This window comes from Nicotiana tabacum, chromosome 7 (genome assembly GCF_000715075.1).
Source record: "Nicotiana tabacum cultivar K326 chromosome 7, ASM71507v2, whole genome shotgun sequence".
Taxonomy (NCBI): Eukaryota; Viridiplantae; Streptophyta; class Magnoliopsida; order Solanales; family Solanaceae; genus Nicotiana; species Nicotiana tabacum.
The window spans coordinates 131,446,204-131,461,234 of NC_134086.1; the positions used below are offsets into that span (position 1 = coordinate 131,446,204).

A 15,031-nucleotide genomic window follows, 5' to 3' on the forward strand; every position below is an offset into this window, starting at 1 on the left:
TGTGAAAAAGTCAGCCATATGAGCTGCAAACCAATTTGATGAAATTATAAGCAGGAAAGATTCTTTGCGTAAACTACCCACAAAATGCCATGAGAGTTTACAGTGCCATGGCGGCCCTCTTACGATCTCATAATTCAACCTTTTCAATTGGAAAAAAGAATTGTTTTCTGTTGATGATGATAATCACTCAGTCAAATAGTAATGAGTTGTGCCAAAGGACAAGATAACTGTTACTCTCCCAGACATCACATTATGAGCCCTTTTTGAAACCCCGGAAAAACTTGCAGTTTTTGCCTTTTCGACGAGCACTCTGTGTGCACTGGGTGAGCCCCTTATTATGAACTACATTAAGCAAGTTCTGTGCGACAGACTCGACCCAGAAGGCATTGAGGGGGATTGATCTCAGGTATCTATATGGATGACCACCCTCCAAACTAACTGGGCCATCCCTAAAGGAATATATGATCCTGTTTGAATTGCTTAATTCAAGTGCTTTAAAGTTAAAATAGCTTAAAAGCTATTTTGTAGTGTGAATAAAATAAAAAACTGATTTTGAGTACTTATTTCAAGTTAAAATGACCACAAAAAAGAAGAAGCTAAAAGCGAAAAAGGTAGTCTAACTCATGTCTTATACTTAAAAATCGCAAAGCGACTGGAATTTATTTTCACCAACTACTACAGTAAATTTTTTGGATGTGCTCGATTTACATCTTATGTAGCAAAAGAGTCATTATATTCAACTCCTACCAGTACTTATATTCAACAGCTATATATCAAGTAGCCATAGGCGTTAGATGATCATTTTGGACCTGTTCTAATTAATGACATTTCCATGTATATCGAAACCGTAAGAACTTCATTTGTCCTTCATTTTCTACCATCCAAATGGAAGAAATCAGTGAGAGCAAAATATGCATGTTGATTATTTGAAGAGAAAAAAAGCTAGCTAAAGTAGAAAACTTTTTCGTCTTAAGAATTGTTTCCTTATCTGTTAAACTAGCACAGAGTGGGTCTGATGTGTTATTCTCAATTTCATACATCTCATACTTAGATCCTTTAATTTATTGCTAATCATTTTGGTGTTAGTATTTATCATTCAACCATAAGTTGCTAATTTTTTGGATACTATTTTCTGCCTAGAAAAGCTTAGGCGCAATTTAGTGCTATCACTATATTTATATCAAGTTTCTATGTGTAATCACAAAGGAGCAGTAAGTATGATGGTATTATACATTTATTGATTAAAATCTTATATACGCCTATATGATGAGCATTTTACCTACGAACTTGGAAAAAGTTTAGCATTTTACATCCAAGATTAGATAAAGTTTACTTATGTAATAGGACTATCACGTTCAATTTTGACTTATTACATCCAGTTTCATCTAAAAAAGAAAAACAAATTTATTATTAAATATAAAGGGTGTTTGACCACATGAGTTCGTTATGTTTGGGAAGTTAGAGAGAAATGAGAAATACTCAACACCCCAACCTACCTGGACATTAATCAAGCACAACTAAATTCAAAAACAATGCAAAATCCGCCCCCTGATTTACTCTCTTCTCTCTGACTTCTCTCTTTTCTCATTTTAATTTAAGGCCATCCTTCCCTGTATACATATACATCACCATTCTTCTTGAGTTTCTCACCGTATAGTCTTAAACATTTTTTTATAAATTTCCTTTTTTTTTTCAAGGTTGATTCATCTCTTACAAAATTTACTTCGTACTTTTTCTCAAATATCATGAAGTTATTTACATCTTTCTCAGAAAGACCATATATTTTATTTCCTATTGTCCAAGGTAGGTGTCAAAAGTTCAAGGTGCTTCATGTGTTATTCTTGATTTGACAAAACTACTAAATGCTACTAGTAGTTCTTTCATTGCATTAGGCATCAAACGAACAGTCACACTTTTCTTACATAGGTCATTATTAGTTATTACAAGGGTCATCGATCATCTGATCAGTGCGAGTTACGATCATTTCCATTTTCAAACACACGAAACACGGCATATAGATCAAAATGGATATAGAGAATACAAGTGATTCAGATAGTGTTAGGGGCTCGAGGCGTGTAGGATTCAGTGGTCCATTAGTTAGTGGCAAGAGAAGTTCAAGGTTCAACGACGATGAATCCTACGTAGAGATCACTCTTGATGTTCGCGACGATTCAGTTTTGGTTCAAAACATTAAGGGTGCTGATCAGGAATCAGCATTGTTAGCTAGCAGGCTTGAAAAGAGGCCTAATACACTTGGCTCTCAGCTTTCTTTTCATCTAAGGCAAGTCTCAAAGGAACTTAAGAGGATGACTTCTTCAAACAAGTTTCACAAAATGGATAGGAGCAAATCTGGTGCTGCTCGTGCTCTACGAGGACTTCAGTTCATGAACAAGAATGTGGGAACTGAAGGCTGGTCTGAGATTGAAACACGATTCGATCAACTTGCTGTTAATGGAATGCTCCCAAAATCATTGTTTGGTCAATGCATAGGTTTGTTCATTACTATGGCTCTTCTACTTTGGTTAAATATCTTTCCACCTTATCATTTGGATTAATCGCTCTAATATTTGTTATACTGCTAATAATACTGTAACAGTTGAAGTGTGTGACCACCTCATCATATTCCCGCTGAAACTTCTGTCCTCACATGCGAGTTTGATTCTTTTAATTTATTGGACCAAGCACATGAAAATTGTTTTTGATAATGAACATGGTGACACTCAGACACTACATATTTATTTCTGCTTTGTCTTCAATAGTAACTGCTGACATAGTAAGAATATGTGTATAACATTTTGTCAATGTAATCAGGTATGAAGGAATCAAGTGAGTTTGCGGAAGAATTATTTGATGCTCTAGCTCGAAAGAGATGCATCACATCTGCAGCAGTGACCAAGGCTGAGCTGCGCGAATTCTGGGAACAAATAACAGATACTGGCTTTGATGCCCGGCTGCAAACTTTCTTTGACATGTAAGATCTTATCACTCTTTACATATTGAATTTCCCAATTAAGTTTGTTAGTAATCTGTATTTGTAAAACAATTTGGAGAAAATAAAATAACATAAACAGAAATGTAAATGAAATAACAAAAACAAAAACGACGGCGCGAGACTTGTCTTCTTCTCTAACTCTTTAAAAGTTAGAAGAAGTGCAATTACTTATATATCCATAAAAAACCTCTTCCTCTTCCAATATGGGACAATGCCAGGGGGAAACTTAAAATTTCACTTAAATTTTTTTATTTCCCTCCATTTCCCATTCACCTTATTTTAAGCATATCATATACTTAAAATCCCAACAGTTTTAACAAAAAACTATGTTTGAAAATCAACAATTGAATCGAACTTCTGTTATCAGATAAAACTATTTTTGACAAATTGTTAAAGAAAAAACAGGACAAGTTCCATTACAACTTGCTGTTCTCTATAGGAAAACTTGTACTGTAAGTTCTCACGTCGATGTTGTTGATAACTAACTGTGGCATGATAAAAAATAGGGTGGACAAAGATGCAGATGGGAGGATTACTCAAGAAGAGGTGAAAGAGGTAAGTCCCTAAAGAAAAGGAACTGATTATTGTACTAATTCATGCAATTATACAAACCTGAAGAACTCAAAACTCATACTTTGTTCAAATGTTTTATAGATCATCAGTCTTAGTGCTTCTGCAAATAAGCTCTCGAAAATCCAACAGAATGCAGATGAGTATGCAGCTCTTATCATGGAAGAATTAGATCCAGATAATGTCGGATACATTGAGGTTCGTTCTGTCTCTACAACGATCCTCCAAAACATACTTAAAACAAGAGTTTAAGCTATATATATATTCACGGTGTAAAGAATTTTCTACACAATCGTGCAGTTTAACATGTTGTATCTGAATATAATTATGTTTTCCAAGTTACCAAATCAGGTTTGATGTAAAGAGTTACATGTTGTAGGTCAACTAACGTGACAGTAAAAACAAAAGTTCACATAACAAACTCTTAAAACAAGGACATAAGCTAATAAGTGCATGTATCCGATGCAGCTTTACAACTTGGAGACATTGCTTATTCAGGCTCCAAGCCACTCGACGAATCTCACAACAAACAGCAGAGTTCTGAGTCAGATGCTCAGTCAGAAGCTTAAGCCTACGAAAGAGCGAAATCCCATAAAAAGATGCAAAAGAAGGCTGGAATATTTCATTGAGGACAATTGGAAGAGGATTTGGGTGATGGCTTTGTGGCTGTCAATCTGTGCAGGACTCTTTACGTGGAAATTTATTCAATATAAGCGGCGGGCTGTCTTTGATGTTATGGGCTACTGTGTCTCTGTAGCAAAAGGAGGTGCTGAAACAACAAAATTTAACATGGCACTAGTTCTTTTGCCAGTTTGCAGAAACACCATAACTTGGCTAAGAAGTAGGACCAAACTTGGGAAAATAATTCCCTTTGATGATAACATCAATTTCCACAAGGTATAAGGACTTCAACAGAAATAGAAACAGAAAATCTTTAAACTCAAATGACTTATTTTTGTGTTTTCTTGTTTAGGTGATTGCATTTGGAATAGCAGTTGGTGTAGGCCTACATGCAATTTCACACTTAACATGTGATTTTCCTCGGCTATTACATGCCACGGATGAAGAATACGAGCCAATGAAGCCATTTTTTGGAGATGAAAGGCCAAATAACTACTGGTGGTTTGTGAAAGGCACGGAGGGATGGACCGGTGTTGTGATGGTGGTCCTTATGATCATAGCCTATATACTAGCCCAACCATGGTTTCGTAGGAACCGACTTAATCTCCCATCAACAATCAAGAAACTTACTGGATTCAATGCTTTTTGGTACTCACATCACTTATTTGTTATAGTCTATGTCCTCTTCATTATTCATGGATACTTCCTCTACCTCTCCAAGAAATGGTACAAGAAGACAGTAAGTTCTTGACTAAGTAAATTATATCAAATTAATCATGCCTTGTCTTGCCATAAAATTGATCTAATATCTTTCTTTTCTGAAACATTGATCAGACGTGGATGTACATTGTGGCGCCTATGATACTATATGCTTGTGAACGTCTGCTTCGTGCATTTAGGTCAGGATACAAAACAGTGAGGATTTTGAAGGTACATCCAAAGCCTAAGACTATTTGAAGCATTAAGATTCTTAGTTTGATTACATGTGAATGGAGCCTTTATCTGAAATTTGAATTTTCAGGTAGCTGTATACCCTGGAAATGTAATGGCAGTGCACATGTCTAAGCCTCAGGGATTTAAGTACACAAGTGGACAGTATATCTTTGTGAATTGTTCCGATGTTTCTTCATTCCAATGGTAAGTTGATGGAGGAGGGAGAGAAACATAAAACTTAGTGCAAATTGGAGTATTACCTTTAAAATCATACTCTCTTTTTTGTTTTGCAGGCATCCTTTTACCATCTCCTCAGCTCCAGGAGATGATTACCTAAGTATGCACATTCGAACAGTGGGCGATTGGACATCTCAGCTCAAAACTCTCTTCTCTAAGGTATTGAATTAATAACACATCAAATACTTCATTTTCTAAGAAACTTACACTCTTTAGGAAATTAATGTACTGATCAAAATCTAGGTTTGTGAGCCTCCAACTGGTGATCAAAGTGGCCTTCTAAGAGCAGACATAGCGAAGGCCGACTATAAGCCTAGGTAAGGGAATAAAGGTTTAAAATGTCTAAGTGTTCAATGATTTTTTTCCTGAACTCTATGCACATTTTGATTCAAATCAATGTATAACAGATTGCCAAAGCTCTTGATTGATGGTCCCTATGGAGCACCAGCACAAGATTACAAAAAATACGACGTAGTCCTCTTAGTAGGCCTTGGCATTGGGGCAACCCCATTGATAAGCATAGTAAAAGATGTGCTCAATAACATCAAGCAACAAAAGGATATAGAAGATGGCGTAATAGAGAGTGGAACTAAGGGTACTAAGAGAAGTCCTTTTGCAACTAAACGAGCCTACTTCTATTGGGTAACTCGCGAGCAAGGCTCGTTCGAGTGGTTCAAGGGTGTGATGGATGAGGTCTCTCAGAACGATCAAGAAGGTCTAATTGAGCTCCACAACTACTGCACCAGCGTTTATGAAGAAGGCGATGCCCGGTCTGCATTAATCACAATGCTTCAATCAATCCAACAAGCTAAAAGTGGCGTAGACATTGTCTCTGGGACAAGGGTCAAGACTCATTTTGCTAGACCAAATTGGCGCCAAGTTTTCAAACATGTTACCATTAATCATCCTGATCAAAGAATTGGTTAGCTTTCTAACAATATCTTTTATGATAGTTAATTCTGATTAATATTGTTAATGTGTTCCATGTTTAACATTCTGGTTTTTAATCTTATGTGTTGACAGGAGTATTTTACTGTGGTCCACAAGGTCTGGTTGGAGAGCTAAGACATTTATCTCAAGATTTTTCACATAAGACGGGCACAAAGTTTGAATTTCATAAAGAAAACTTCTAGAGCTCAATACTTATAAATATTTGTTTATTATGTTAAGTAATTTCCATAGATATTTATTTTATTATGTAAAATAATATTCTTTTTTTTCCTTTCCTGCTGTATCTTTATTAACTTTTGGGATGCATGCTGAGCTTGAATCCAATTAATATAGAATGATGTTAGAAAGCAAATTGCAGTGTCAGCTAATATAAAGCTCTAAGCTGTAAAGCCAATGCTGAGAACTCAAATCTATCTGGAATTGCTTTAATAGCTTCCACTAAAAATTAGACTATTATTTTATATATATATATATATATATATATATATATATATATATATATATATATATATATATGCACCTTATCTCTGAGGTTTCGTCTCTTTGATTTGGATCCTAATATGCAAATAAAACAGGTGTCAACTTAGCCTCCATTATGGATTTCTTATGTATTTAATTTGGACTGACCAATAGTTTCAAAATGTATCTTTATGATTGGAAAAAAGAAAGAAGGAGAAATAAAGTAAAACCCAACAAGTTGGAAAGGGGGACAACCTACTCAAAACGAAAAGGAAATATTGAGCCCATAAAGCAAAGTTTGAATGAAATATTTTACTTATAATAAAGAGAGGGAGAAGTAATAACGTATACATTTATCTATAAAGTATTTATGCATGATTAGGTTCTGAAAAATATACTTGGTGATATTCACGGGTAAAGATAGCGATCGATTCAATATTAATTAGACTTTTTAAGTATATCCTAATTCTTGCTTACCTCCTATAATACTATCTTCATAATAATAATAAATAATAATATAAATTTACAGTCCACAACGAGCACTAATATAAGAAGGGCCTAATTAAGTGGACCTTCACAAGCAAAAAATGATTTAGAAGTAGACAAAATTTACTTTTCAGCTGAACAATTAGGTCTTTTTGCTTTTTGACCTAATTGCTTAATAATAATGATTTAGTCTCAAATTAAAGGCCACTAATTCTAAGAGTGTGGATTCTTATCTACTAATGAAACATGCAATTAGTCAATGTCTCGAGGATAAACGTCCAACTATAAAAAGTTTATAAGTCGAAATTTTCAAAGGCTAAAAGTTATTAGTCGATGTTTTTTTTATTTCGGGAAAACAACAAAATTAGTGGGTCCGTCGAAATTAATTATAATAGTCGAGACACACACATATATATATAGTCGACTATTATTTTTAGGGAACTGCTAAAAATATATATCTTTTGGGTAGATGAGTCGATGTTGAATTTACATTTGCCAACGATTTACTGCAAGAACTTGCAAAGTGAGACATTAAAGTCTGAATTTGGGCCAGCCAGCATAAGGGGAAATAGTCATAAATGAGAACTTAAAGAAGCAAATCAATGGATCCAGAAATTGATTAGATCCAGTCGCATCTTCATTCATCAGATTCTTCAGTCCCATCTTCACTTCACTCTTCAGTCGCATTTCTCAGCCGCATTCTTCAACTTCATCTTGCTCTTCGTGTAAGTTTTTAGTTGCTTCATTTTCATCTTTTTCTTAGTTTGTTTAAAAACATTCTAGCTCTAGATTTTTCTTAGTTTGTTTGAAAGCTTAAGTGAGATTTGTCATGTGCTTTAATTGTTGAGCTGTTACAAAGTTATCTCGTGTCAGTTGTTATAAAATTTGTATTTCATAACTAATAAACTTTTTAATCTATATACATAATTATGTACTAGAGTAAATAATTAGATATCAATGTACAAAGAGTTACTGCTAATCATTTGAACAAAGAAGATCTTAAGAACTCTGATTTTACCGAACTGTTTTATACATTGCAAATCTTATAAAATTGTTTTAGCAAAATAGTTTTATACCGAAACTGTTTTATACATTGCGAAATAGTTTTATACATTGCGAAACTGTTTTAGTTGTTTTATCTTATCGGGTAAACCAATAACCGAACCGATAATGATCAATAACCCATTAACCGATAACCGATAACCAATATCTTATCGGTTTGGTTATCGGGTTATGATATTTGTAAACCGATAACGGGATAATATTCATAACTGAACCGACCGATGCCCACCCCTACCCACAAGTACGGTCAAGGAACTTGTGGTAAAATAGTTAATATTACTTTATCCTTAACGAGAACTTTTGAGCTCGAACTCTGAGTATGGAGTCACCTTTGATAGTCCACCCAATCCTAAAATGGGTCGAATATGAATTAGTCGCATCCAAAAGCGGATACAGGAGACCATATAAAAAAAATCTTAACATTTTAAGAAGATAACATAAGAGTATTAAGGATCTTTTGTGATCTTTTCTGAAGTTGGGAAGTAAATTCGAATAGCTGAACCATTCAATATGCAATAAAAGCGCAAATTTAATTAAATTTATGTCCACAACTATCACAATAATAATACACACAGATAGAAAAGAGAAGTAGCTATAAAATTTAAGGATAGATCCAATAGTTTGATGTGCTTTTATTTCAGAAATACTTGTCTTTTTCATTGTTTTAAATTCAAAACCAGAAAAGAGTGTCAATTAATTTCTTTTCCATAGTATGTCTCCAACTTGCTACTGAAGGACTTATTATTGTAAAATCGTACATTGTCCCCTCCTCGTGCATGTGCACTGTCAAATACTCGTTTAAAGTTCATTCTTCTGCGATAAAGATTGCAAATAGCATACTAATTTAGACACCAAAAAAAGAAAGGTAAAAAAGAAATGAAAAGAAATTTGAGAAAAGAGAAGAGTACGTACAAAAAGATAAAGGATTAAAAAGAAGTAACAACATGCATGGAAATTAAGATTAATAAAGTAGGGGGAGAAATAGTAAAGCTTACTTGAATTTACGTAGAATAAATGCTGTAACTAATTGTATATCATAAATTAAATATTTTGACCATGTGTTTGCAACATGTTACAACTTCTTTTAGATCTAATTATTGCATGAATAAAAAATTTATGTATCTGCTTATTGAAAATTATCAATATACGTACATTGCCCTTAATTATGATCGTTAGTTTTTAGAAAAAGAATTGCTCATTTGCTTGTAATAAATAAATATAGACACTGCACATAATGGTGGTCTTGTCCAATCCATATTAGTTGCTAAGGGTGAAAAGATCTTTATGGTATTCAATGGTGATGTGAAAATGTAGTAGAGGAATAAAAATTAGTCGTATTCCGAATTATAATAAACTAATGAATATAAGATATATTATTTTTTATACAAAAAATTATCACTTAATTATAATTAGTTAATGCAATTTCACTTTAATTATTATAATAAAATTATTTCAGTTGACGTAAATATTGAATATGAGTAAGTATTTACTGAAATATTAGCATCTTCTCACGAAAAAAAATCAGAAAAATAAACTAAAAGACATTGGAGAGGAATTTCGCCGCTCGTGCATCATGATAGCTAAATTTTACAAAATAGGATAGACAATCATCTTATCGTTGCGTCCCTTAATTAGTTCAAAGTGTGGAAACAATTACACTCGCAATGACGACAATCAACAAGAGTGTTTCGAAAAAAGATATCTACTTGTAGAAATATTACACCGACTTACCGTTTGGTTTAGATTTTGATAATATTATGTTAGTTCTTGACGGGAAAAGTAAACTTACTGATTCAGTATACTTTAAACAAACTTTACCATTTCTTTCATTTCAAACTGAAAGTTTATGTTGTTTAATATTAGAGCGACACTTCATTGCTTCTCAGTTTCCGAGTTGAAAAATTCGTTGATCCAAATGAATCACTCGTTTTGCCTCTCTTCGCTATTCGTCTGAAATTGACCTCCTTCTTATTTTCAGTTATTTGGTCGTTTTAATTATAGTATGAATTCAAATCACAATATTCTGATCATAGGAAGAATGGAATAATAATTTTGAATGAACCTATAAGAGTTGCGGTGGAATGGTAAGTACTCCTTCGTCCTTAATCAGAGGTCTGAGGTTCGAGTCATGAGTATGAAATCGTCTTTTTTAGGGAGCACTTTACCCCCAATGTAGTACTTTCTTGCATGAATTCTGATTTAGTCGAGCCCCATTGTAGGTACCAAACAACGAGTTTGATGTTTTATACTTCAATACCACACAAGAGGGGGGTGATTTGTGTGGTGTCCAATTTTTTGCTTAAACTGATTATAGAAGGACCTGGTTCTTCTAAGTGTTCCTTAACCTACTATTGCAGAAATGGAAAACATCTGGCTTAAAAGGTGAAAAAACCACGACCTACTTTCTAGGAGAATTTTCCCAAACTCTCCACTAAAATCACTCAGCCAAAAATTGCATTTACAAAAACTCTTTTGTAAACCTAGGACTAACTCTAATCCCGTTGTAGCACACAACCTCTGACTATTGCGATAACTTCAAGTTAACTCTAACTTGAATACTCTGAGTACCTATTACAATTGCCTCTAGATAAAGCTGAAAGGCACCATATAAAAACACCGACTACAATTGAACTAGAATAAAAGATAGACATTTGGAACTGGTTCTTCTATCTGGTTCATGCAACTTTAGGTTTGCACACTTGAATCTCACACGAATTGCTTGCAAAATGCCTTGCTATTTTGCTCTCATTTCCGGTTTAACTTTTGCGTTTGTGCGTACCCTGTAAAAGAGAACAACATTGATATTTATGGAGTTAGTAAATAAAGATTAACTCGAATTCTTATGCTACACTCCTTAATGGAAGAGTTCTAGTTGATCTCCATCTCCAACTCCTTCCCTATCTTGAACAGTGTTTTCTTTGAGTAAGGAGTCCTTCTCCTTATCAATTATGCAATCTTTTCGATCAGGATCATGAGATATCAATTCTGTCAAGTTAGGTTTATCTCCTTCACGTGCATCCCACATGCTCAAATCTGTCTGTAACTGTGCTCAACAGGGAAGGACCTGGTTCATGCATGAGTTCCTTTGTTAGTCTTCAAAACTAACCTTTACGTGGGCCAATAAATTCCTCCTTTTTGATGATGACAAACTATGTGTTTTTCATACGCTTAGGCCCTGTTCAAACTCAGCTCAACATCAACACAATATTAGAAATATTTTTTCCTTTTTATCACTTATCATCAAGGACCAGGTTCATTAGGTTATAAATATCACTTGTTTAAAGCACAACCTATTTATTTTCTCCCTTTTGGCATCATCGAAAAGTTGCATAACAATGTGCAGAACCTAGATTATAAAGCTTACTCATTGCCACTGGGGCTATCCCAAATGCAATCATGGATTAATCATCATTGATCAAGCTAAGAATTTCATCCAACAAAGAAATAAAATCAAACAGTTAGAGCAAAAACCAACAGATTTCGTTAATTTCATTGAAAGTTGATATGATTCTACCATAATGCATAAAAAGAAAAAAATACTGAAAACATGAGCAAACAACAATAAAAGAAACATCCCAAATGGGGTCACTGAAGGAACTACACTAGGCTAGGGTTCAAGGCTTGGAAGAGGTAGGGGTGGGTTATTTGCTTGGAGAAGTTTCAGCATGTCTTGAAGAATTACATCATTCTTCTTGTTTTCCCTTGCAAGTTCGGTTCTGAGAACATCTCTCTCAGATTCTACCTCTGTCAACCGTGTCTTCAGCCTTTCTATCTCAGCTTTCTTTGCCTCACTCTCCTGTACCAAGACTCTGACCTTGCTAGTGATGGGTGTCTTTTTGGATGAACCAGGTTCATTAGGAGCGGCAAGAATCTCATAGTCACAAGCAATCAGAGTTTTTTGTGCCAAAGTGATCTTTGCTTGTAGCTAGCTCCCACTTCTTCAAAGGCACCTTAAAATGAGCAAGCACAGTAGTAAGAATGAACCTGTCACGACCCGGACATCACACCCTCGAGAGTCGTGATGACGCCTACTCGTAAAAGCTAGGCAAACCGAGTATTATATATCTTATTACCCTTTTTTCCTTAACCTTTTAGCAATTTTAAATCAACATGCGATTAACAACGGAATAATAATAATAATAATAATAATAATAATAATAATAATAATAAAAGAAATGTGAAAGACGAAATCTGATAACTTAGCCAAATACTAGTATGAAACATTCAAAAATACATCTCTACCCAAAACCGGTGTCACAATATCACGGACCATCTACGAATACTATAAACAGTTGTCTGGAAAGAAAGATACAATCTGTCTCTAAAATAAATGAAAACAGAATATAAAGATGGAAGGGGACGCTAAGGCCTGCGGACGTCTGCAGGGCTACCTCGGATCTCCGCTTGACTGAAGGCAGCAACCATTTTAAGGTCCAAAAGCTCCAATATCGAGATCTGCACACAGTGCAGCGTGTAGTTTTAGCACAACTGACTCCATGTGCTGGTAAGTGTCGAGCCTAACCTCGACGAAATAGTGAGGAGGCTAGGACAAGACTACCAAATAAACTTGTGCATTTTAAAGCATATACGACAAGTAATAATAACAGAAACTAGCAATTAAAGATGGGAAAGGAAACATGCTGCGGGGGAATATCCAGTACCAACAGTAACACAGGAGAAAACATAAAGAATATTTTAAAGTTCACATCAGTAGAATAAGGAACAGTAATAAATCAATATCCACTTTTTTTCTTTATTATTGCGGAGCAAAACCCGATCCAAATATATAACTCTGTTGCGGCGTGCAACCCAATCCAAATCATTTATCACTGTTGCGGCGTGCAACAAAATTCAATCATAAATCACTGTTGCGGCGTGCAACCCGATCCCTCCTATCCTCCCTTATTACTCCAAGTTACGGCGTGCAACCCGATCCCATATAATATTGTTGCGGCGTACAACATGATCCCAATATATAATTCAACATCAATCACAAAAGAATCCCGGCAAGGGAACAAGAAGGAAACAACAATATTCCGGCAAGGGAATGAACAATGAGATTAAACACATCCCAGCAAGGGAACCAACAGTAAGAGTGAAATACGTACCGGCAAGGAAATCAAATATAACCAAACTTGTACCAACATTTAACTTCACAGATGAAACCTCAACTAGAACCAATACTCAACAATAAGCAAATATCACGATAACAATCATAATTCTTGCCCAACACGGAGAATCAACAACTTAGGCATTTGTAGTACTTATTAAAAACACAACGATTACAATTTAAGACTCATGGGCATGCTTGACAACGACGTATAGATACTCGTCACTACACCTATATGTCGTACACTACATTAGCACATAACAAATAAAGCACAATACCTATTCCCTCAAGCTAAGGTTAGACCAAACACTTACCTCGAACTTTCACGGCCAACTCAAGCCTCATACACCGCTTTTCCTTTAGAATTCACCTCCAAATTACTCGTATCTAGTCCAAATTAATTTAACAACATCAATAAATGCTAAAGAATTCATACCCAATATTTAATTATAGATTTTCTATCATTCTTCCCAAAAAGCCAAAAATCGACCCCGGGCTTGCTTGGTCAAAACTCGAGGTTCGAACCAAAACCTGATCACCCATTCACCCACGAGCCCAAATATGCAATTAGTTTCGAAATCCAACCCCAAAATGAAGTCTAAATTCCAATTATTCAAAAAGCCCTAACTCTACCCAAATTCCCAATTTCTACCATGAAAACTCTTAATTTTTGATTAAAGAGTGATGAAAATAGTTGGGTAATTGAAAGAGTAAGGTTTATCATTGATTACCAATACTTTGGGGATGAATTTGTGTGAAGAAAATTACCTCTAGGCATTGGGAGTTCGAAAATATGGAGTAAATAGGTTCTGCCCGATTTTTTGTTCATTTTAAAATGACTAGGCAGGCCTTCATCGCGTTCGCGATGGGTCAGTCCTAGATGGCCTTCGCGTTCGCGTTGAACGACTCGCGTTCGCGGAGCTTTTGCTCCTCAATCCTTCGCGTTCGCGGTCAAGTGGGCGCGTTCGCGTAGAGCAATTTGGACTTCTCCCCCGGGGCCACTAACCCTATGTGTTTGCATAAGCCTGAAAGCGTTCGTGAAGGGTAACTCCCCCCAAAGCTTTGCATTCGCGTCCTGAGCTCCGTGTTCGTGAAGAACAAAGTTACTGAGCACCTGAGACAACAAAACTTGCAACTTTTCTAAGTGTAAAAATATCCCATGGCCTATCCAAAGCTCACCCGAGCCCTCGGGGCTCCAAACCAAACATGCACCCTAACTCAAAAACATCATATGGACTTACTCGTGCGATCAAATCACCAAATTAACACCTTTAACAACGAATTTAGCATCAAAATCAAAGAAGAATCTCAAGATACGGGCTCAACCTAAATACCATATAAGACCTGTTCCGGGATCCGAAACCAAGATATGGGCCCGATACCATCAATTTCAAATACATTTAAATTTCCAAAAACTCTTATAATTTCAGTTAAATGATTTTCTTCAAAAATTCATTTCTCGGGCTTGGGACCTCGGAATTCAATTTCGGGCATACGCCCAAGTCCCATATTTTTCTACGGACCCTCTGGGACCGTCAAATTACGGGTTCGGGTCCGTTTACCTAAAATATTGACCAAAGTCAACTTAAATTCAATTTTACAGGCCAAAT

General features: G+C 35.4%; 1 protein-coding gene across 1 annotated transcript; it reads left to right on the forward strand.

The window, feature by feature from the left end:
• Nucleotides 1–1,512: 1,512 nt before the first annotated feature.
• LOC107785464 (respiratory burst oxidase homolog protein B) lies at nt 1,513–6,608 on the forward strand. Its single transcript, XM_075217653.1, has 12 exons — nt 1,513–2,490; nt 2,812–2,971; nt 3,499–3,547; nt 3,647–3,760; nt 4,031–4,459; nt 4,536–4,922; nt 5,018–5,113; nt 5,205–5,320; nt 5,410–5,512; nt 5,597–5,670; nt 5,761–6,275; nt 6,377–6,608. Exons 1-12 carry the CDS (start codon nt 2,025–2,027, stop codon nt 6,484–6,486), a joined length of 2,619 nt encoding a protein of 872 aa, XP_075073754.1. The 5' UTR covers nt 1,513–2,024; the 3' UTR covers nt 6,487–6,608.
• Nucleotides 6,609–15,031: the final 8,423 nt, after the last annotated feature.

Coding starts and splice junctions, on each gene's coding strand:
- LOC107785464 (XM_075217653.1), top strand. CDS start 2,025: ATGGATATAGAGAATACAAGTGATTCAGATAGTGTTAGGGGCTCGAGG. Junction 3,548..3,646: donor CTCAAGAAGAGGTGAAAGAG/GTAAGTCCCTAA, acceptor AATGTTTTATAG/ATCATCAGTCTTAGTGCTTC. Junction 3,761..4,030: donor ATAATGTCGGATACATTGAG/GTTCGTTCTGTC, acceptor TATCCGATGCAG/CTTTACAACTTGGAGACATT.